At 36.5% G+C, this 21,243-nt stretch overlaps 2 protein-coding genes and 1 pseudogene across 2 annotated transcripts; all 3 read left to right on the top strand.

The window, feature by feature from the left end:
* The first annotated feature begins 4,206 nt into the window (after positions 1–4,206).
* Positions 4,207–9,966, top strand: LOC130737848 (mitochondrial import receptor subunit TOM20-like). Its single transcript, XM_057589704.1, has 6 exons — positions 4,207–4,443; positions 4,694–4,772; positions 5,178–5,347; positions 5,450–5,497; positions 7,042–7,140; positions 9,569–9,966. Exons 1-6 carry the CDS (start codon positions 4,345–4,347, stop codon positions 9,695–9,697), a joined length of 624 nt encoding a protein of 207 aa, XP_057445687.1. The 5' UTR covers positions 4,207–4,344; the 3' UTR covers positions 9,698–9,966.
* Positions 9,967–12,707: 2,741 nt separating this feature from the next.
* LOC130737849 (uncharacterized) lies at positions 12,708–19,109 on the top strand. Its single transcript, XM_057589705.1, is given in 12 exon segments — positions 12,708–12,791; positions 13,414–13,580; positions 13,871–14,064; positions 14,168–14,728; positions 14,810–14,878; positions 15,676–15,802; positions 15,805–15,999; positions 16,079–16,278; positions 17,484–17,560; positions 17,713–17,814; positions 18,392–18,578; positions 18,970–19,109. Coding segments are annotated over 12 exon segments (1,983 nt in total). The 5' UTR covers positions 12,708–12,789; the 3' UTR covers positions 19,072–19,109.
* A 614-nt stretch (positions 19,110–19,723) lies between these two features.
* LOC130737850 (probable glutathione S-transferase) lies at positions 19,724–20,909 on the top strand (annotated as a pseudogene).
* The last annotated feature ends 334 nt before the right edge of the window (positions 20,910–21,243 follow it).

A 21,243-nucleotide genomic window follows, 5' to 3' on the forward strand; every position in this document is an offset into this window, starting at 1 on the left:
CATCCTGATTTAAGGATCTGGCACAAGATTATTCTGAATTGCTTCAATCCCAGACCCATTGGAAGTTCTCCTGACTACATCAACTTCAATCATAAGGTGATGCTTTACTTCATCAACCCATTGGAAGTTCTCCTGACTACATCAACTTCAATCATAAGGTGATGCTTTACTTCATCAAGACAGGGCAGAAGATATGTCTTCCTTACTTCTTATTCAACTATCTGAAGGACTGCATCAGAAGATCAAGAACAACTGCTGTTGTGACCAAGCACACGATCAGGTACATTCCTTTTGGAAGGTTGTTATCTGACATCTTTGTTGAGAGCAATTTGGTCAAGGATTTGATCAATGCTGGATGCACTGAAGACCTCTCCACTCTGACCGAAGATGCCTTCACTTCTACAACGATGAAGAGGATGTGCCTAATAGAAAAGAAAATTGAGGCTGAATCTGTCATCACACCAGAAGAGATCAAGGGAAGAAGAATCCCTCTCAATGATTATCCCCTATGGTCTAAGGCTGATGATCCAGAGGCTATCATGAACTATCTTGAGGATCTGAAGAGTCTTGGGTGTGAGATTGATATAGATGAGTTCTTTAGAGCTCTTCCAGAAGCCCCTGATTATGAATCACCCAAGAAGAAGAAGACAAAGAGGAAGAAAGAGGATACTACGGTTGCAAAGGATGACTTTGAGGATGGTGATGATGATGAGCAACCACCTCATAAGAAGAAGAAGAAGAAGGTCAGAATAGCTCCAATGGTTATCCAGTAGGATACTCCTCCAGCACCAAGAGTCACAAGATCCTCTGTCAGGAACTCAGAAGCTCTGAAGGTCCAGAAGCTAAGAAGTGAAGATTCTGAAGTCCAAGAGTAAGTTGGCTCTGAAGACCAAGTACTTCCAACTCTGATGACCACAAGCAGAAGATACGAAGGTCAGAGGATCCAAGCTTCCCTCTGACTCTGATCACCAAGCTTCACAAGTTCCAACATGAAGCATCGTCTGATCAGAAGTCAACTAGGATAAGGCTCACGTCGCTGTCCAAGTACAAAAGCAATTGTACTATCCTGACGACCTTACCTAAGATGTTCAGCCACAACAGAATCTGGAAGTTCCGAATTTGCCCTCCAACGGTAGCATTTCAAACAGCGAATACAACCCTAATCCTTGGAGTATAAATAGAGGCTGAAGATTGAAGAAGCGACTAAGAAACTTTGTACAAGCTTAAGCAACCATTCAATATTCTCTTAGCATTCTTTCTTCAATAGTTCTTACTGTGTTTACCTTAGCTTTCTCAGAAGCACTCATTGTAAACCCAAAACCCTCAAACAGTTAGTTTGATTTCCTTAAGGGACCAAGGTTGGTCAGCTCTTTGAGAAGACTAAGAGAGTGAATCTTAGTGTTTGCTAGTTCATTGTATTGTTAGTCACTGAGCAGGTTGCTAGTGCAGTTGTAACAAACATTGAATAGTGGATTGCCTTCATTCTAAGAAGGAAGAAATCACCTTAACGGGTGGACTGGATTAGCTTGAGAGATTTATCAAGTGAACCAGGATAAAATACTTGTGTGCTTCTCTTCATCTCTTATCTTTGCACCTTGTGTTGTTTGTTTGAGAGATTTGTCTAAATCTCAAGAAAGAAAAGTCTTTTGTTGAAAACGCTATTCAAACCCCCATTTTCTATCGTTTTTCATACATTCAATTGGTATCAGAGCGCAACTTCTGATTACCACACCTAACAATGTTCAGTGATCCGGGCCGGTGTGAAAAACTGAGATGGCTATCACCAGTGATACACAAAAGGATGTCTACAGTGCAAAGCCTCCTACCTTTGATGGACAGAAGTTTGAGTACTGGAAAGATAGAATCGAAAGCTTCTTTCTTGGCTTCGATGCTGATTTTTGGGATATTATTGTGGATGGCTATACGCGTCCAGTTGATGCTGATGACAAAAAGCTTTCAAGAGAAAATATGACGCTTGAGCAAAGGAAGAAGTTCTTCGAGCACCACAAAGCTAGAACCATTCTTCTCAATGCTATCTCCTTTGAAGAATATCAAAAGATAGCAGATCATGAGTATGCTAAGTCTATCTTCGATTCCTTAAAGATGACTCATGACGGAAACAAAGAAGTGAAAGAGACAAAGGCGTTGTCGTTGATCAGGAAGTACGAATCCTTCCAGATGGAACCTGACGAATCCATTGAAGATATGTTTTCCAGGTTCCAGTTGATTATTGCTAGAATAAGACCCCTCAACAAAAGTTATACCACTGCTGATCATGTCAAGAGGATTCTTAGAGGCCTTCTTGAAAACTGGGTACCCTTGATAACTTCATTGAAACAGGATAACAATGATGATATTCATTGACTCTTTCCCTACTCTCACATTTCCGTTGCACTAGACGATCCAAATGAAGATGAGAAATCTCTCACTCGTTTGGAAATCCAAGTTCTTGGATGACACAATTCAAACCCCCTTCCTGTGCTACTTTGTTCAACTTCAACACGTACATCAGATAAAAATTATGACAACCTCGATGATGTTCACACATTTGTGTTCTTTAGCAGAATAAACTCTCTCTAGGTTTGCCTAATCATCTTTTAAGAAATAAGTGAGCACAAATACACCCAATATTCATCTATTTTTCTTTATTCTTTATGGTGCCCACTAGGGTGGACAACTTTTATTTTGGTCCACCCGTGCACCAGGGATATATTAGACTTTGCACCAAGGATATTTTAGGTTATTTCTCCTCATTTTATTTCCTCCCCAGCCACTGTAATCCAGAATCTATTATCCTCAACCATTAACATCTTCATCAAAGATTTCCCCTCATAAACTCAAGAAACAAATCCAAAATCCAGATTCGTCACCTTTTTTTTAGAGATAAAACAGAGTCTGAATATTCATCAGAGTCTCCATAATACACAATGAGTTCATACAAACTAAGGAAACTAACCAAGTTATATTAACTTAAAAACAACTCAAAAGATCAGTTTTTAAATTCTAAGACTAAACCAAGTTGAATTGATTGGAACAAATTCAACAACCTGGTTAGATACATAACTAACTTGAAAGATTAAATTAAAGCAAAAGATTGAGACTTTGAACTAAGCATTCTGCATCCTAAGGGCAAAAGCATTGAGAAGCTCCGGGTACTGAAAAACATCTTCCATGATAGAGTAAGTCTCCGCATTGTTCATCATGAATTGTTGTGCACTCCCCCAGAGGCATACCCTGCAGTGTGTTATACCCATTCAGAGTGTCAAATTGCTGCATGCCAAAACCCTCATTCTTGGGAACCCCTTCTTCGTCTCATCAATGGTTTCAGTGTTGTAGAGAATCTCTGCTTTCGGCCTTGATTTAGGCAAGAACAGTTCTGCTCCGGCCAAACCGTCGTCGTGCACCGCCGCGGGAGGCGATTTCCGGCGAAGCTACGATGACCTCCTTTTTCAGAAAGGAAGGTACTTCCTCGAAGATCTTCCTCCTCTCTCTTCGAATCCGAGGCCAAAACAAAGAAAGGAGGAATCTTTCCACCTTGTATGTCGTCTAATAGGTTGCCTCTCCAAACCCTAACTCCCATCAACACATCAAACTGCTTCTGTATCGCGTCCATGCTCGCTTTGCTTTGCCAGTCACAGCAGAAACCAGTTTCGGTGTTTTGGTTCTTCTGTTACTGGCGTTGTTGATGGATGCTGCCACTCTTGTTCTACTTCTTCTCTCCTCGCGATATGGAATTTTACCCCCAAATCTCACTCCTTTGTGGTATGTTGATAATTGGATTTCCATAACCGCATAATAGTTTTTGTCAAGAAGAAGGAGAAGAAGCTAGGGATTTGCAATAGGAACGAACGGATTTGAACTGTCCCAGATCTGGCCACAACACCGAGAGCCACCACCACGAACCCACAACAACCACACGAGCTCCTCTCCCATGGCTGCACCACCGCGAGTCACGACCACCGCAGCACCACCATCTCCATAAATGACGACGAACGATAGAGAAGCATGAAGATTGGGTTTGGGGATTTTGTGAGACAATTATACCCTTTTGATTGAAATTCAATCTTGACCATTGATCTAAAGAATATTCTTATATTCCAAGATCCAACGATGGTTAGTGTTGGTCCACCGGTGGACCAAAATAAAAGTTGCCCACCATTCTTTATAAGCCAAAAAAAAAAAAAAAAAGGTGTTGCTATTGAACCGTTTTTCACTCTGCCTCATTTCGTTACTGACTAACCTAACGAAGGAAGCGTCTTCAAAAACCCAAAACCCTAGACAGGGTAAAAGAAAAACCCCAAATTCTCTCGCTCACTCTCAAAGGGTGACGCAGACGCAGACGCTATGGATATGCAACAGAGCGAGTTCGATCGCCTCTTGTTCTTCGAGCACGCTCGTAAGGCTGCAGAAGCTGAATACGCCAAGAACCCTCTCGATGCTGATGTTCGTATTCTTCTTCTCTGAATCCATTTCCCTCTCTATTTATTCGATTTTTATTCAATTTTGGGTTTCGCATCAGAATATCTCTTTGAATCACCGATTAATGTTTGATTGATTGATAGATTTTATGTTATGTAGGTTATTATCGCAATCAATCTGTTGTTCTTGTTATTATTGTTATGGATGAGTTGTTGTGTTGGAAAATTTATGTGCATTTTTACAAAAATTACTCAATTTTTTCGAATCTCTGCAGAACTTGACAAGATGGGGTGGAGCTTTGTTAGAGTTATCTCAGTTTCAGAGTTTTCCCGACTCGAAGAAGATGACCCAAGGTGCTAATTCTCTATGCCTTTTTATTTCATAGAAGTTTGTTTTAAATTTTTTAAATTTAATGGCTTCTGTGTTGTTTGTTGGAACTTGTAAATAGAGGTATCTTAACAAATAAAAATTATAAACTTTTAAATTTCCTGAAGGTTTAACAATAAAGTGTGAAGAATTCTGAGTAGACTACATGATGATGTGGGGGAATGGATCCTCGTAGGTTAAGAAAATTTTGTATTTGTCACCGATTTCATAAATATTCACCAGTTTTGATTGGCCCCACTTATTTAAGAACTGCAAAGAGAGATATGGACATACCATTTTCACAATTTTAATATAAAAGGATCTATTCCCATGATGTGGTTGTGGTTGTTATTCCTGAACTTCTGATTTTGAACATTCACTGTGATTTGCAGAGGCTGTTTCGAAGCTGGAGGAGGCGCTTGTGATAAATCCCAAGAAGCATGATACACTTTGGTGCCTGGGAAATGCCCACACTTCACAAGCATTTTTAATCCCAGACCTAGAGGAGGCTAAGGTTTATTTTGATAAGGCAGCTGAGTACTTTCAGCTAGCTGTTGAAGAGGTACATTCTTGGTCTAGTATATCAATTATGGTCTCATCAATATGTCGGGAAGTATTTTATTAGTAAAAGTAATATGTCATGGAATGTTTTTGTTTTATATAGGATCCTGAAAATGAACTTTACAAGAAATCATGGGAAGTGGCTGCCAAGGTATGTTCTATAGTGAAATGGTTTTGTTTCATGTTGACATGCAGTTTGAATTGCACCGTATCTTCTGATTTGTGTTTGCAAGGCTCGTAACACCTCTGTTAAATGGAAATGGCTTTTGGAATAGATATCTGGATCCTCTAGAGTTTTATAACAAACTGCATTGTATGCAGTTCACCAATGTGTCTTTCATTTTATTTCACAGTAAGAAAAATGATGAATACAACAGAATTGAATGATAAGATTCAAAAGTGCACCTTGTGCAGTTTTTATTAAACTGCAGTGAAACCAAGTCCTTGTTATAGTGGCAGTTTTGTCCACATGGGGTTTTTCTTCTGTTTTGTGTGATTGTGTCTCAGACAGAAAACTAAGGTTTTTTGGATTTCAATTTTTTTTCCGCCTTATCTTTTACTTTTAGAACAATGGATATGGAACCCTACAAATAATGTGTTGTGCTGTGGTTTATAAAATGGTTCTGATATCTGCAATTATGTACTAAAGCTAGAAACCGTGACTTTGATTTATGGGTTATAGCCACCCCCATGGTTGTTGGAATTGCAATTTGATCCCATTCAGGAAGGCTGATAATATTGATTAAAATATGATTTTTTTGAACCAAAGTGCATTAATCTTGCACAACCAGGTTGTGCCTTCCACATGGTTGGGGTACAACATGGTCTAGACCCGGCCTTAAAGGAGCCTCCCTATTAAAGAAACCTGGCCTTAAAAACCTTATTTTAAAAAAAAAGATTGCAATTTTTATCGAATTGGAGGTAACATGTTGAACCTTTTGTCTGCCTTCCTATAAGAAACCTGACATTATTCTCGTGCTCCCCTACCCTTGTTCCCCCCTGCCAAACTGCTTTCCTACCTTAAAAATGTTATTCATGTAGCCCTCCCAATCTTGCCGGAAAATGCTTTTTGTTGGTAATGATATATATATTTTTTTTGATAGGCAAATGTTAGTGGTTAGTTGTTAGTAAGTTAGAAAATCCCTTCAAATTTCCCTTCCAGGATTCGAACCCTGGAACTTCCCCTCCCCAACCCTTATGTCCCCTAGCTCTTGCCACTTGAGCTAACCCTCGGGGACTGGTATAATGATATAATGAACTATATAAATTAAAAATGATAATATGATCTAGATGTGGAAACTCATAAGTCATAATCTATAAGCATGGCTCTCGTCAGCATCAATTCATTAATCATATTTGAACAATGGTTGACTGAGAAACTTCTACTGAAATTTAATATATCATGTTTACTGCCCTGCCATCTAAATTCTGTTATGTGGCCGTGCTATAGGTTAAGAATTGGGATTTATTATATATCTTGCAAAAGGAATCAATCTATTCTTTAAATCTGATTTTTTCCTTTCTGCATTTCTTTCTTTCTGTCATTTAGTTTTTTTGGAGGGTACCTTATTTTCCCTCCGCATGCTTTCTTTCTAGCTAATATAATACTCCTTTTTCGTTAAAAAATATAATTTCCCCAATATGTTCTTAAACTGGTTACTGGGTCTGTTCAATTACTAATATCATTTTCTTAAGGCTCCCGAGCTACATGTTGAGATCCACAAGCATGGATTTGGTCAGCAGCAGCAGCAGTCAGCTGGAATAGCTGGACCTTCCTCTTCTTCTGGTACAAAGGTAATACTTCTGTTGTATTTTGTCTTTACCATGCTATTGTTGTCTCAGGTTTTTGTATTTGATGCAATTATATAACTTTGGAAAATACTTAATCGTATGAAACGAAAGTTACGAATTGCAATACCATGATTTCTGGAAAAGGTTGGTACAGCTATTATACGGCCAGTTTTCCACAAATACCAATAGCTTTTCGCTACCTAATCTATTCTGGTGTTTCTTATTTTCTACATTCTTACTAAATAGCAATTCTCTATAACTTTCTCTTAACTTCTTTTTGCACCCATATTAGTTAATGAGTTGTTTCTGCACTGTGACATAGTAGCTAGAGTTAAAATGTTCTTTCCATATGTGAAATGTTTACTTCCTGAACATTCATGAAATGTTCCCATGATGAACACATTCATAGAGTGTTCCAATGATGAAATAATTTGTTGACCTAAATTTATTGTGCACTTTTGTTGAGAAATATTTTTAGACTTTCATTTACTGCAATTATTAAAGAAGAACTAGGTAACTTGGATATTTGGTACTGATAGATGATGAAAGAGGGTGAAACAGAGATCTGTCTGTTAATAGTTCTGAAAATTTTGCATTAATGAGAAAAGAGTACAATCTCAGTATTTATAGTGTGTGTGATTTAGTATCACAGTTACTAACAGATTCTGGTAGTAACTGTTAACAGTAACATTACCAGAGTGCAATGTTAATACAAAAGAAGCATATATACAACTACTGATTAACTAACTATAAGAACCTTTGGGAGAACCACACCATAGCTGTGGTAATAAAAGGGGAGCTGTAATCAATGAGAAAGATGGGGAGTTAGTGAAATAGTTTTGATTTGATTGGGGATTTCAATAGTGGGAGACCCAGGTCTCTCAAGTACCGGGGTGGCAGTTCATCTTTTTTTTATTTTTCCATTTTTATGTCAGTTTATATTTTCATCTCAGCTGTTGTATTTCTTCTATGAAAGTTCAATTTCTCTGAAGGAGTGCTGATCCGGTTTTATTAGTCTACGTAGGATGTTCATTAGTGGAAGGAGGTACTCTAGAAGGTAATCACAGTCCTGAACTAGTAGTGGAAGATAACTCAGAAGGGAGAGAAGTAGAAGTTGATCGGGGAAGAGAATTAGAGGAGGACAGTGGTTTTGTAGTAGAACAACTGGTGGAAGAAAAGCTCAGTATACCAAAATTTATGCTCATTGAATAGAACATCAATGGAAAAAAATATTTTGCCATCTACATTCATTCATTTATATCCCTCATGAAAAGCGGAATGCCCAAGAAAAATACACTTTTGAATGAAAAGATGGTTTGTGACAATTCTGAAGGTATGAGAAAGGGATAATGTGCACAGCAAAATATCTCGAGAAACTTATAATCAGGTTAGTGAGATTGGCCAAAGTTATGTGGTTGACATTCTATTTACTAAGAATGATCCCAGCAATTCAGTACAAGTGTTAGGGTCCAATTGCAAGGTATGGGAATTGGGTCCCACATTGGAAGTCTGAGATTCTAGTGGGGTTTATAAGGTGTTAGGCTCTCCAACTCCAACTACTAACTGCAAACAAGTAGCGCGGGTGGTGACGTCAGCCTTGCAGTGTTCCCTCGGCTGTAGTGGAAGGGATAGAGCACAGCCAATCCGTGTGGGTGTCAGGGCTGTAGAGTGTGGTGAAATGTAAATTGCAAGTTAGGGGACTTGGGTCCTACATTGGAAGTATGAGATTCTAGCATGGGGGTTTATAAGACCGTGGGCTCTCCAACTACCACGAGTAGCTTTTGTGGTATGGTTCTCCCAAGGCCTCATAAACCCCACACTAGAATCCCATACCTTGCAATCGGATCCTAACATCAATCTGTCAAGAGCCATAAAGGTTCGCAACTATACACATGTGCTTCCCCTTCCCCATCTGTTTGGACAGATTAATTCGAGTGTTAAATTGTATTTCAACCATGACTTAAATTGAGTGAACATGAGAAAGGTATCAAACTCAAGTCTAGAGCATAAATCCTGCATATGGAATAATCATCGTGAGAAAGGTGAGAGGAATGTTGCGCACCGTCTTACGAGGCTCGGTTGCTGGCGATAGAAGGGTGAGAAAGAGAGAACACATAGGGACACATACTATATGATTGGTCCGTGGCTTCCCCTGCACCGATTGGTTGTGAGGGGGATAGTGAATGCTGTAAAAAAGAAGTAAGAGCTAATCCTATTTCTAGGCTGCTTTTGTGATTAAGTGCTGTTTCTGATGAGTTTCTGGCTGGGTCTTGGACCGTTATTTATTTGATATCTCCATTATGGGTAAGCATGTTTTCATTCAAGCTACAAAAAGCACATTGAAGCACATAGGCTATAGTTAAATATTTAGAAACTCTGATCTGCATACTTATGCTTATATTTTTGCCTAATTTTTTTGTTTATTTTTCAGACTCAAAAGAAAAAGAAGAGCAGTGATCTGAAGTATGACATATTTGGATGGATCATTCTGGCTGTTGGCATTGTTACATGGGTGGGGTTTGCAAAATCAAACCTGCCACCGCCACCGCCTCCACGATAAGTGAATCCATTTGATTTTGTTGGATACATTATTGATTATGGGGTATCACATCTGATTTGGTCATTGCCTATTAGTTCTTTTTTTGACAGTAGTAATGTTTTTCATAATGTAACCATTAATATGAAACCATCCTGTTAGATTTATCTTATTATAACTGAGTTGAACAGCCAAATATGCCAGGCGTATATGTTGCGAGACCAAAAGCAATACCATCAATTCAGTATTGGTTGTTATAAGAGTTACTGGCAAGTTTTCGATTCAAACCTTCATTTATGGCTCAATTAAGCTTTTTAGTCAGAGGACAGTTGTATATCTTCTACTGCGCTGCGTGGATAGTAGTTTCATTCAGTCGTATCAAACTCTTGGATGAATTAATTTTAAGCGAGACCAGTTATTAAGGACTTCTATTTCAAATTTTGTTTGAATTATTGTGGTGGAGTTCCTCAAGGGACCATCCAAGTATGCAGATTCCCAGTTCATTTCGACAGGTTCATCAGTATTTTCCACCTCATCCTCACATTCTCTCACATCTCTCTTTACCACTTTCTTCCCTCACCCCCACTACCACGCCACCGCCACAACCTCTATCTTCTCCTCTCTCATTTTTCCTTCATCACCATCGTTGTTGTTACCATTGTTGTTAATTTTTTTTTTTTGCAACCAAACGCAGTTTAGAGGTTCGTGTGCCTTACGCACTTTTAAAGTGCAAAGTACTTTTAAAATGTAAAGTTAACGCACATTTAACGTGGGGTTTAGCTGCAAATTTCAATAAAATTAATATCATATGAGTTTTTGTGATAGAATATTTGGAGATTTATAGTGGAATAATTTTTTTTTTAAATTCAAAATAAAATACTAGATGAAGGAATTTGTCAAAATTCCACACAGCTTGGGATCGAAGGTGCCAAAAGACTAATTACTTTATTTTTTCTTTGACTTTGTAGTTGGTCGACATCACATCGGAGACCAAAAGTTGTAAATTTTTTCAAATCGCAACGCTCCTGATTGTGAAGCGACTCATATAAGGTGTAGGAATTTGGAGATTCTAACCGCATATTTGAGCTCAATATGGTCCTATTAGTTTAACTAAGAAGTGACAATCCCAAATTCCTATATATACAACTATAAGTTCTGAAAACAAAACACAACTTTCAAATATCATTAAACACAAGTTTTGAGACAATCTTTCAAACCTAGAAGAGTGCAAATGCTATCCAATTTTCATATATCAGAAAACTTTGAGCCTTAAGTGTTATTATGCTTGAAAGTGTTCTTGACAAGGTTTATATTGTCTAGTTTGGCTAGTGAAGACCTCAACCATTGTAAAGTTATTCTTCTTCTTAGAATCGGTGTGATTCTTGCTTCACCACAGGGTTTGGTGAAGATGATCATAGGGTTTGGTGATTGTGGAAATAGTCCTTTGGATCAGGGTGATTTAGAGTCCACCATAGAGTTTGGTGTGTTATGTGTAACCAAGGAAGTAGTCTGATTTCTTGAGGGTGTTTCTGAGAGTCTTGGTGTGAGGCTTGTACTATACATTGCTTTTATCGTGGAAAAATCTTGAATCAGAATGAGGAAATGCAAGTAGCCCTCGGTTGGTGAAGGTGAACTAGAATACATGACAGTGTGAATTTTCCTTATCCCATATCTCTTTACTTTCATCATTTCAATTTATGGTCAATCAAATATTAAATATGCAGGGTTATATATGTAATTAAATTTATGTTTATGTAATAATGACTTTGAGCTACCAAACACAATACATAGAACATTATTGTCTTGTTTCATTATGTTACGTTTATTTTCATTCTATTGTGTCGTGTTCTTCTATCACCAAACACTTCCTAAATATGAGTACAATGATATGATAGTGTGTAATATGTTATTTGTTGCTCCAATATGATAAAGTAACACAATCTTGTTGCTTATTCTACCTTGTTCATCATGTGTAAAAATTATCTTGAGGGGGGAGTTGAGTTAGAGTTATCCTGACAAGATAGAATATCATTTTTCTATTCTTTTTCAATACCCTAACCCTAAATTAAATTATTTTAATATTTAAATTTTATATAATTTACAATAATATTAATTAATAAATAAAAAAATAGTTATTTTAATAACATAGTAATTTTTTTCAGAAAATTTTATTATTTATTAATTACTAGTTGTTATTGCTAAGTTAAAGTTATTCAGTTACACATAAATTTAATTAAAAAATGAACTAATTTATTAATGGTGAAAATATTCATTTAAAAAAATGGTGAAAGTATTGAATTTACACATAAAATATTAAAATTTTCATTATCACTTGCTACTACTTAGTTCACATTATTTTTGGTTGTTTATATTAATAACAATAAATAAAATAATTTTCACCAACTATAAAATAGACTACTCACTTAGAAAAGGGGCTATTAGTGAAGAATAAGCTGAGTCAAACACTACTTAAATAAGAAGTACATTTGAGAAAAATAATATTTTTAATAAATTTTTTTAAATTTAATTTAGTTTTATTAATTATCACTTTTCACGACTTAGTTAAAACTAATTGGTTACTTATATAATTTCAACTAAAAAAAGATCCTTTTTAAAAAAATTAAAATAGGATAATTAATTAAATTTTAGTTAATTTAAAACACAGGCACATTTATAAACATGAATGTTTTTTTAATAGAGTAATCACTTTTTTAAGAAAATTAATTTTTAAAAAATATTATGTATTTTTTATTCAAAGGAAAATTCCTATGGTTTATATCATATCAAATCATTATCTTATTTAGCTCAAAACACAGTATAAAATAAAAGTCTATCATGCTCTTATTTTATCTTGTCCTTATCCAAACTCTATCATATCCTGTTTTATCATATCTTGACTACCAAATGGACCCTAAGGGATTAATTACCCTTGAAGTGAGGCTAACGTGCGCTTCTAGTGTTGTGTTACATATTTTTGTTTCTTTTGTACATAAAAGGTGCTACTTCTATATGTTTTGTACTGAAGCTTGCTTAGCGTTGGACAAGTTCCATTTCTAGCAACACGCCAAAGCTTCTCTCTCAAGTCTCTTATTCTCTGGTTTTGTTCATGCTATCAAATGTAGGAACCCAAAATGCAACCCAAAATGCTCTCAAATCTCTTCGTTAATATAAGCACTACTAATGTTCTTGTTTTCTTTTGAGTTTCCTATGTGGTTTGAGAGGTTTTGGGTTGTTGGGAAGAACCCCATTTCATAAAGTTTCAATTTTTAATCTGGGTTTTTGAATTTTTTTCTATAGTCTCTTCTGCTTCCTACTTACATGTTACTACTGGGCAGTAAATAGTGCTGATCTTGATGTTTTGGTACTTTGATCAAGTCTCTAAAAATGAGTACTTGCATTGTTCTGTAATGAACTTGAAATTTGAACTGTCGTCGTTTTTCTTCTGTTATGGAAGCTTTCTTTGTGCTTTTCCATCATGCTGCTTTGTGAGTTTGTACAATGACATTTGTGTGAAGTTTGTACAAAGAAGAAAAAAAAGCATCTCTTTTTCTTTTGAGATGTGTAGTTAGGCGCTAAATAATCTTTCTTTTCATTCAAAAGAGAAATAAAAAAATCATCTCCTTTTGTGTTTTTATTTACATTATCAGCATGTTGGTAACTTCACATTTCTTTTTGCTTTCAAGTTTGTCATAGATTGTCATTTGTCAATGAGATAATCTTTCTGCTCTTATTTATGCCAGGATGGGGAAATGGAACAAATCTCAACCTTCTTATTCGAGTGTGACTCTTCCTTTCTCTCCAAATTCATCGGTCACTAGCCGAAATCTGAACAAGGATGAACTTGGTGGTGTCATATTTGGATGCGAGAACGACACAATTAGAGAATGTTTATCCAAAAACCTCTTTGGTCAGTTCTTTGCATTTGATTCCTGATCTCGTGATTGCTTGTTTTAATCGTCATTGTTGCTTGCAATTTATATTTTAGTTACCATGTAGTCGTATTGCGGATGAAATGATCACTTATTAGGCGTATTTTAGATACTATAGTGAAGCTAAAATCATGGTGGACAGAAGCAATTCCCCTTTGCTTTTGCTTTTGCTTCTATCCACTAGTTTTCGAACGAGTTTCCAAACATGCACATAGTGAGGGATTTCTTATGGCTAATTTGAACTTTTATCTGTTTTGAGGTTTGACAGGCTTACCAGTGGGACACTTCTCTTATGTGAAGAACATTGAGCCAGGGCTGCCTCTTTTTCTGTTTAACTATAGTGATCGGAAGCTTCATGGAATTTTCCAGGCAGTTAGCTGTGGGAAAATGTTAATGGACCCTTACTCATGGATTAGTAGTGATGGTGGTTCAGATAAAAGTAAAATGCAATTTCCTGCGCAGGTGTCACTTGCTTGTATCCTATGATTCATACAGTTCTGTTCAAAACTATTTTGGTTATTATTCGTAGAAATTATGTTCATACCTTTCTGTTTGAATATCTTAGGTGCAAATTTGTGTACAACGTCAGTGCCAGCCACTGTCCGAAGATAAATTTAAACCTATAATTGCAGACAACTACTACACAAATGCTGATTTCTGGTTTGAGCTAGACCATGGGCAAGCAAACACACTGATTTCCTTACTATCACCATTGTCCATTTCCCCTGGCATATCTGTCCCACAGACTAAAACGTGGATAAGTTTGTTTCAACCTCCACCGTCGCATGAATCAGGGTTAGAGCATCATTCTGATGACTCAATTGTAAGATCTGATTCCAGTGAAAATGATTTTTCTCTCAATGGATGCATCCAACCATTGGATACCCATATAGGTATGAAGGAAGTAAAACAGGATGAGAAGAGCCTCATATGTATAAAACTAAAGGAATTGGCTCTTAAGCATGAAAATCAACCTCTCTCTTTGGCAAATGATGTGAATGATACGCCTAATGCCGATGCGAATGACATCTACTCCATGGGAAAGAATTTGGATACACAAGTTGGTTTAGAGAAGAAGGAAGAGGATCCTAGTTCTCCATTTGAGTATCCAGACACCATAGCTCAGGTAGTTTAGAATGTTTTGTGGAAAATTTTGAATGGTATATTGATTCTCTTTCGAAGCTACTAACTTGTTATGTATCTACAGTTGGTGCAAGAGCTTATAGATTTCAAGAATAGACAAGCTGAGACGAATTATTACATGGAGCAGAAGCTGGTACAGTTTTCTATGTTTTAGATGCTATAATTTTTAATATTTCTCTTTTTTTCTTTCTTTCACTAACATCTTTAAGTATATTTCTGGAACGCGTTGAATATAAGATCATCATAGAAATTGTCCAAGGATGTGAAACTTCTTTATTTACATATTTTTAGATTCTTGATAAGTAGTTATTCCTATATGTGGTTTCAAAATTCTGATCTCATTTGAATTTTAAAAATATGCAGATCACTTGCTGGTATGGTTGTTTTTTCTCATTACACTTTGTTTCCTGATTTGAGATTTCCATTTTTACTTGACCTAATTTCGCAATATTTTGGTTCCATTGCAGTGGTGTAGTGGGAGAGTGAAAAAATAAAACAAGATGGGTCCAATAGTTAAAATATAGCAAGACCGCCTGTTTTGGTTCTCTCTCCTGCTTCATCTACGCATTGAAAGTAAATTGTAAATAAAAATGTCTTTAGGAAATAATCTGAAGACTGTATTAGGCTTAATGAAGGACTGGATAAGGCGAGGAAAACTAAGAATGGAAGTTCATTGACGAATGGATAAGAAGCTGACATTGGTTATTTGAAAAGTTCAGTAGGAAGTAAAAGCCCAAGAAGTTAGATGACTTAATCAAATGAGAGATAATTTAAATGAAAATTATCTGAGTGGTATTGAAGTTAGAATCGTCTTTTCGAATTACACTTGGTATCCTTAATAATTAATAGCACACATTTTCTATTTTTCATGTCAAATAGGATGAAGCCTTCTCCCATATCATAATTGGTTTATTTTCATTTTCAATTCAGTTTGATGCAGAGATGGAAATTCAGAGTCTTAAAGATCATTGTACAATGCTTGAATCTGCATGCAATATTCCTCCGACACATGATGAGAAGACAGTAATTAGTTCATATGCTGAGATGCATTTAGATCCCAAACATTATTATTTTTACTTGGAGGCTATGATGGAGAATCACGGTTAGCAAGTATGGATCTGTATTGTACTTCACAGAATGTGATCCAATCTCTCAAGCCTATGAGCTCTATTCGTTCATATGCTTCAGCTGTACAGTTCAATGGTGAGATATATGTTTTTGGCGGTGGAAATGGTTATGTTTGGTATGACACAGGTATGTCTTCCTTGGTTTTCATATGCTTCAGCTGTACAGTTCAATGATGTGTTTTTTACTATCCCTTCTATATGTGTAGTTGAATCATACAATCCAGTTCATGACAATTGGACCCCGCGCCCCTCTTTGAACCAGAAAAAAGGAAGTCTGTCTGGAGCTGCATTGAACAACAAAATATTTGCTGTTGGTGGTGGCAATGGAGTTGATTTCTTTTCAGATGTTGAGATGCTTGATTTAGACATTGGATGGTGGATACCTACACGCTCAATGCTGGACAAGGTAAAGTGTCTATCAGATGATAAACATTCTGCTCTTGATTGAGATTTGAGTGGTGTACTTATGGGTAACTGCTGAACAACATGAGGGCTCATATGATTTTTAAGGCATAAGCTGATAAGAACCTTGGGAGAACCATACCTTTAAAACTAGTGTCGTAGTTGGAGAGTCCAAGGTTTATAAACCTCTCATACTAGAATCCTATACTTCCAATACATCCCACCACGCTCTGCTGCGCAAACGCCCACACGGGCTGGCTGTACAATAGCCCCTTGACTAGTCTTGAGGAGAACATTGCAATGTCAGCTGCACCACCTGCGCTAGTCGTTTGTAATAGAGAAACATAGTGGAAGCGTTAATTTGTGGTGGAGGTTCTTTTTATCAGCTTATTTTTTTTATCAGCTAAGGTCATTTTTGAACCTCATGTTGCTCCTCTGTCTTGACTGCGCTTCTTTGTTTGACGAATTGCATTGTTCTTCGTTGGTTGCTGTCTCTGTTGAAATCCAAGATTCAACCCTGCACCGATTTCTGATGATTTCTCTTCCTGGTCTACCATTCTTGATTCTCTCATTTCTTCATCGTCCTTCTGTAATCTCTCATTTACCCTTCTCCAATCTTTATTTTTTAACCATGCCTTCCAGAATTCCAATCACTTCTGGTGAAAGTGAACACCTCATGGAATCTCCCTTTTTCATTCCAGCCATTGCTTCTAGATGTTGCCCACAGCTCCAAGATCAAAGCTGTGATATGATAGAAACCAGCCAAAGAAGAAGATAGGAAACTGATATTACTGGAATTCCAGGTTATTTGAGAGAACCTGGTCTCTCCCAATTCCCATTACAATCCCATAAGATGCCTAATGCTCTCTAACTATCTCTTATTTATTATATTTCCTCTCTCAGCCTCTAACTAACTAAAACCTACTAACTAACTACAGTTATCTATCAAGATCACATATATATAGGTAGGCCTAAGATGTTATAGGGAAGTAGTCCATATGCTTGCATCGAGTGTTATAATCGAGCTTATGTCTTCAGTACTTCTATGTCCATGTATTATTCACTTCTAGGATGGTATCTGTTTTGCATTACATGAGCCTCTTCTTCTCATATTATGGAATAAATAATTAAGTGATCATTTGAATCATTTCTTTAAAAGAGTTAAAAATTGTTCAAGTTATTGCTTGAATGATCTTCTATATTTTCCAGAGATTTGCTCTAGCTGCTGCAGAACTCAATGGTGTGCTTTATGCTACTGGTGGATATGATGGAAATGATTATTTAAAGTAAGATTTATAATTTGATTTGCACTCAATTAGTTCATGTCTATAGCTAAAACTCTTATGATGCAAACATTCCTCATCTTTCTATACTAATTTTATGTTAGATTTTTCTGTAATATATTTAAGTTCTTACTGATGTGAGTAACTAATTGCAGGTCTGCTGAAAGATTTGATCCCAGGGAACATTCTTGGACCAAAATACCAAATATGAATACAAAACGGGGCTGCCACTCATTAGTTGTTCTAAATGAAAATTTGTGAGTTCAACATATTTTCTTCATGTTCATGATTGCCTTCAATTTTCATTCCATTGATGAAGTAGTAATTAGGACTAGCTCAAGTAGATATTCCTCCCGGGAAATTCTGTCTGATCATATCTACTATATGGTTTGAAAAGAAATGAAAATGAGCTTTGAAAGAAGAATCAGACTCTATTTTGGCGCTAAGCGCAGTGCAAAATTGTGAAGATGGCACTAACTTCAATATCTGGCGTTAAGCGCACTGTAAAATTGTGAGCTTTGCCCTGCCAACCGTCTGAAGGAAAAACCGGTGGAATTTCTTATGAGGCAAATTTTCTGCTTAGAAGTTACTCACAAGTATAGTTTTTTTCTATTTTTAAATGTAGATTTGTCATTTAGAATCATTCGGTAATTGTTTGTAATGCTCTTAACTCATCTGCAAATCATTTTTGGACATAATCATGTGGTCACAAACAGGGTGAACTAGTGTATATAAAACAATGCTTTTCTAGCCAGACACTTAATTTCCTGTTCTTATAACTTTCTGTTATTGACTGAGGCATGCTTTACTTAAACTTCTTCTTTCATTGTGTAGATATGCACTAGGTGGATTTGATGGAAACAAAATGATTCCAAATGTTGATGTGTTTGATCCTCGCCTCGGAGCATGGATGATGGGGGAACCAATGAATCATCCCAGGGGATATTTTGCTGCTGCAGTTGTCAAAGAATCCATTTATGTGATTGGGGGAGTTGAAGGCCTTGATAATATTGTATGTACGGTAAGTAAATCTATTCCACTCTCCTCTCTTCCAAAAACTTTTGTTGGTTAAGGTTATTCAGAGTTTTAGAGCTCATTAGTTGATTTATAGTTTGACTAAATCACGCTTATTTAAAGTTGAGTTATATTAAAAAGAGAAAGATAATTATTGGTTAATAAATTAGTGAGATTTGTGATTGGTGAAAATAGAAAGTTTACGTGTGAGATTCAATATAAATGAGGGTACACATGTAAGAAAATTAGATAAATAGTCTTGAATTTCTAAAACAATCAACTTAAAGCAACAAAAGTGTTTTGGAATGGAGGGATCAATAATCTTTTGCCTTTGATGATGCATTCGGACTAGCCTCATATTTATACTTCATAATTTATATATCTTTAAAAAATTACAGGTTGAGAATTATAAGGAAAGTCAGGGATGGCAGGAAATTTACACAGCAGCACCTATGAAAAGGTGTTTCTTGTCCGCTATTGCCTGCCGTACTCAGGAGTGACAGAAGGTCCTTCAATAGTCACATAGTGGCCTTCCGGTGCTCCTCTTTGCAAATTTGTCAAAGCTTGTTTGAAAGGTAGAAATCACAAAACAGGGTAGAAGAAGAGAAAGAGAAGGAGAGGAATCAGACCTGGATATACCTAGCAAAATGTTTGTTCCATCTATGGGTGGGAACTTGGTGATTGCTTATGACTAACGATGATATATGGTTGTGAACTTGTATGTTGGTAACCTTATCAATTTCTTGAATCATGTTCTGATTTCATTAAGCCTCTCTTCAATCTTCATCGAACCTTTTTCCATGGGTGTTGATGGCACTGTTGCAGATCTTCAAGGTGTTGATAACAGAACAGTAACAGGAATGGCGGTGTGAAATTCTTTGATATTTAATATTAATGACCAGGATTAATAATACAGATGTTCTATTTTAAGTGGTCAACACAACCAATCATATAATTACGTCAGATTAAAATAGGAATAAAAAATGAAAAGCTGGAAATTAGATGGCATGTTGTTGACCTTTCACTGCATCACAATTTAATTAGTTATATGGCTGATGTTATCCCATACATCATCACTTCAACGTCGTTAATGATAATTGGTAAGACAACCTTCTTGATACGGAACATGTAATGCACATTTTTCTTCTTTTTCAAAACCTCCATGTTCTAACGTGTGATATATGTATACATCTATTTAAAACAACGCGTCTTCTTGGCTCTATATTATCTATTTTTACAGCCACTAGTCCATAAAGGAGTCACAGGCAAAAACAAATAACTTGAAGAGTGAATTGAACTGCTGCAATGGCTGCATCAAGGGAAGATGTGAAACTTTTGGGAATTGTGGGAAGCCCATTCGTGTGCAGGGTTCAGATTGCTCTCAAGTTGAAGGGAATTGAATAAGAATTCCTGGAACAAATCTTTGGCCAAAAGAGTGTTCTGCTTCTCAAATATAACCCAGTTCACAAGAAGGTTCCTGTGCTTGTTCACAATGAGAATCCCATAGCAGAGTCCCTCGTGATTCTCGAATACATCGATGAGACATGGAAACACAACCCTATCTTGCCTTCTGATCCTTACCAGAGAGCCTTGGCTCGATTCTGGTCCAAGTTCATGGATGACAAGGTAAATAGCTTTATGAAATTCAGCTATTCAGTTTATGTTAAAGAAACTTAATTTATTAAAGTCAGAAATTCTGTTTGTCCTAATTATTCTCTAACATGTACGAAATCAGGTCGTGGATTCAACAGTGAAATCTGTTTTTACCGTCGATGAGGAAGAGCGTGAGAAGAAAATTGAGGAATTATCTGATGCTTTGCAATTTCTTGAGACTGAGTTGAAGGACAAGAAGTTCTTTGGTGGAGAGGAGTTTGGGTTTGTGGACATTGCTGCTGTGTTCATAGCTTTTCATATCCCTTTATTTCAAGAAATAGCGGGGCTGCAATTGTTCACGGCTGAGAAATTTCCAAAGCTCTACAAATGGAGCCAAGAATTTCTAAACCATCAAGTTGTTAAAGAATCTATGCCTCCTAGAGACCCACTTTTTAGCGCCTTCAAACGTCACTATGAAAGCCTTACGGCTTCAAAATCAAATTAGGATCAATTTAGAATGAGACTCTGAAATTCTGATGAAAATTGTATGGAGTATGTGTCTGTCAAAGAGTTATTGCCGTTTGTGTTAGGACTAAGGATTTCATTTCAATGTAATATATTTGGACTACGATTTCGATCTTGATGTCATAGAAATCCAAGGGATGGTTAAAGAAGGTATGGTTCTCTTCTGTCCTTCAAAGTTATTGAAGAAGCTGCAAATTGCAATGTTACCATGATTGAACTACCAGCTTTGGATTTACAATAAATTTTAATTTTTATGCTAGTATCCTCATTGAGCTTTAATTCACTCATCTGAGGAGGATTCAATGTCATAGCTCTTTGTACTTCTCTAGTAATCCTTTCCTCAGCAATATTGTGGATATACTCCTTATAAAAACAATAGCAGTTTCGATGCACCTTATAGGATCAGCCATTTTGTTATTGAAGCAACACTCATTCCTGGCTTTCCAAATAGCCCACAGTACATGACAGATTAAGGACAATATGTCTGAGCCTTTTTTACTAAGCAGACCTTGGATCCAAGTAACCAATTCACTGGAATTGCATATGACATTAGT

This window comes from Lotus japonicus, chromosome 2 (assembly GCF_012489685.1).
Source record: "Lotus japonicus ecotype B-129 chromosome 2, LjGifu_v1.2".
Lineage (NCBI taxonomy): Eukaryota > Viridiplantae > Streptophyta > Magnoliopsida > Fabales > Fabaceae > Lotus > Lotus japonicus.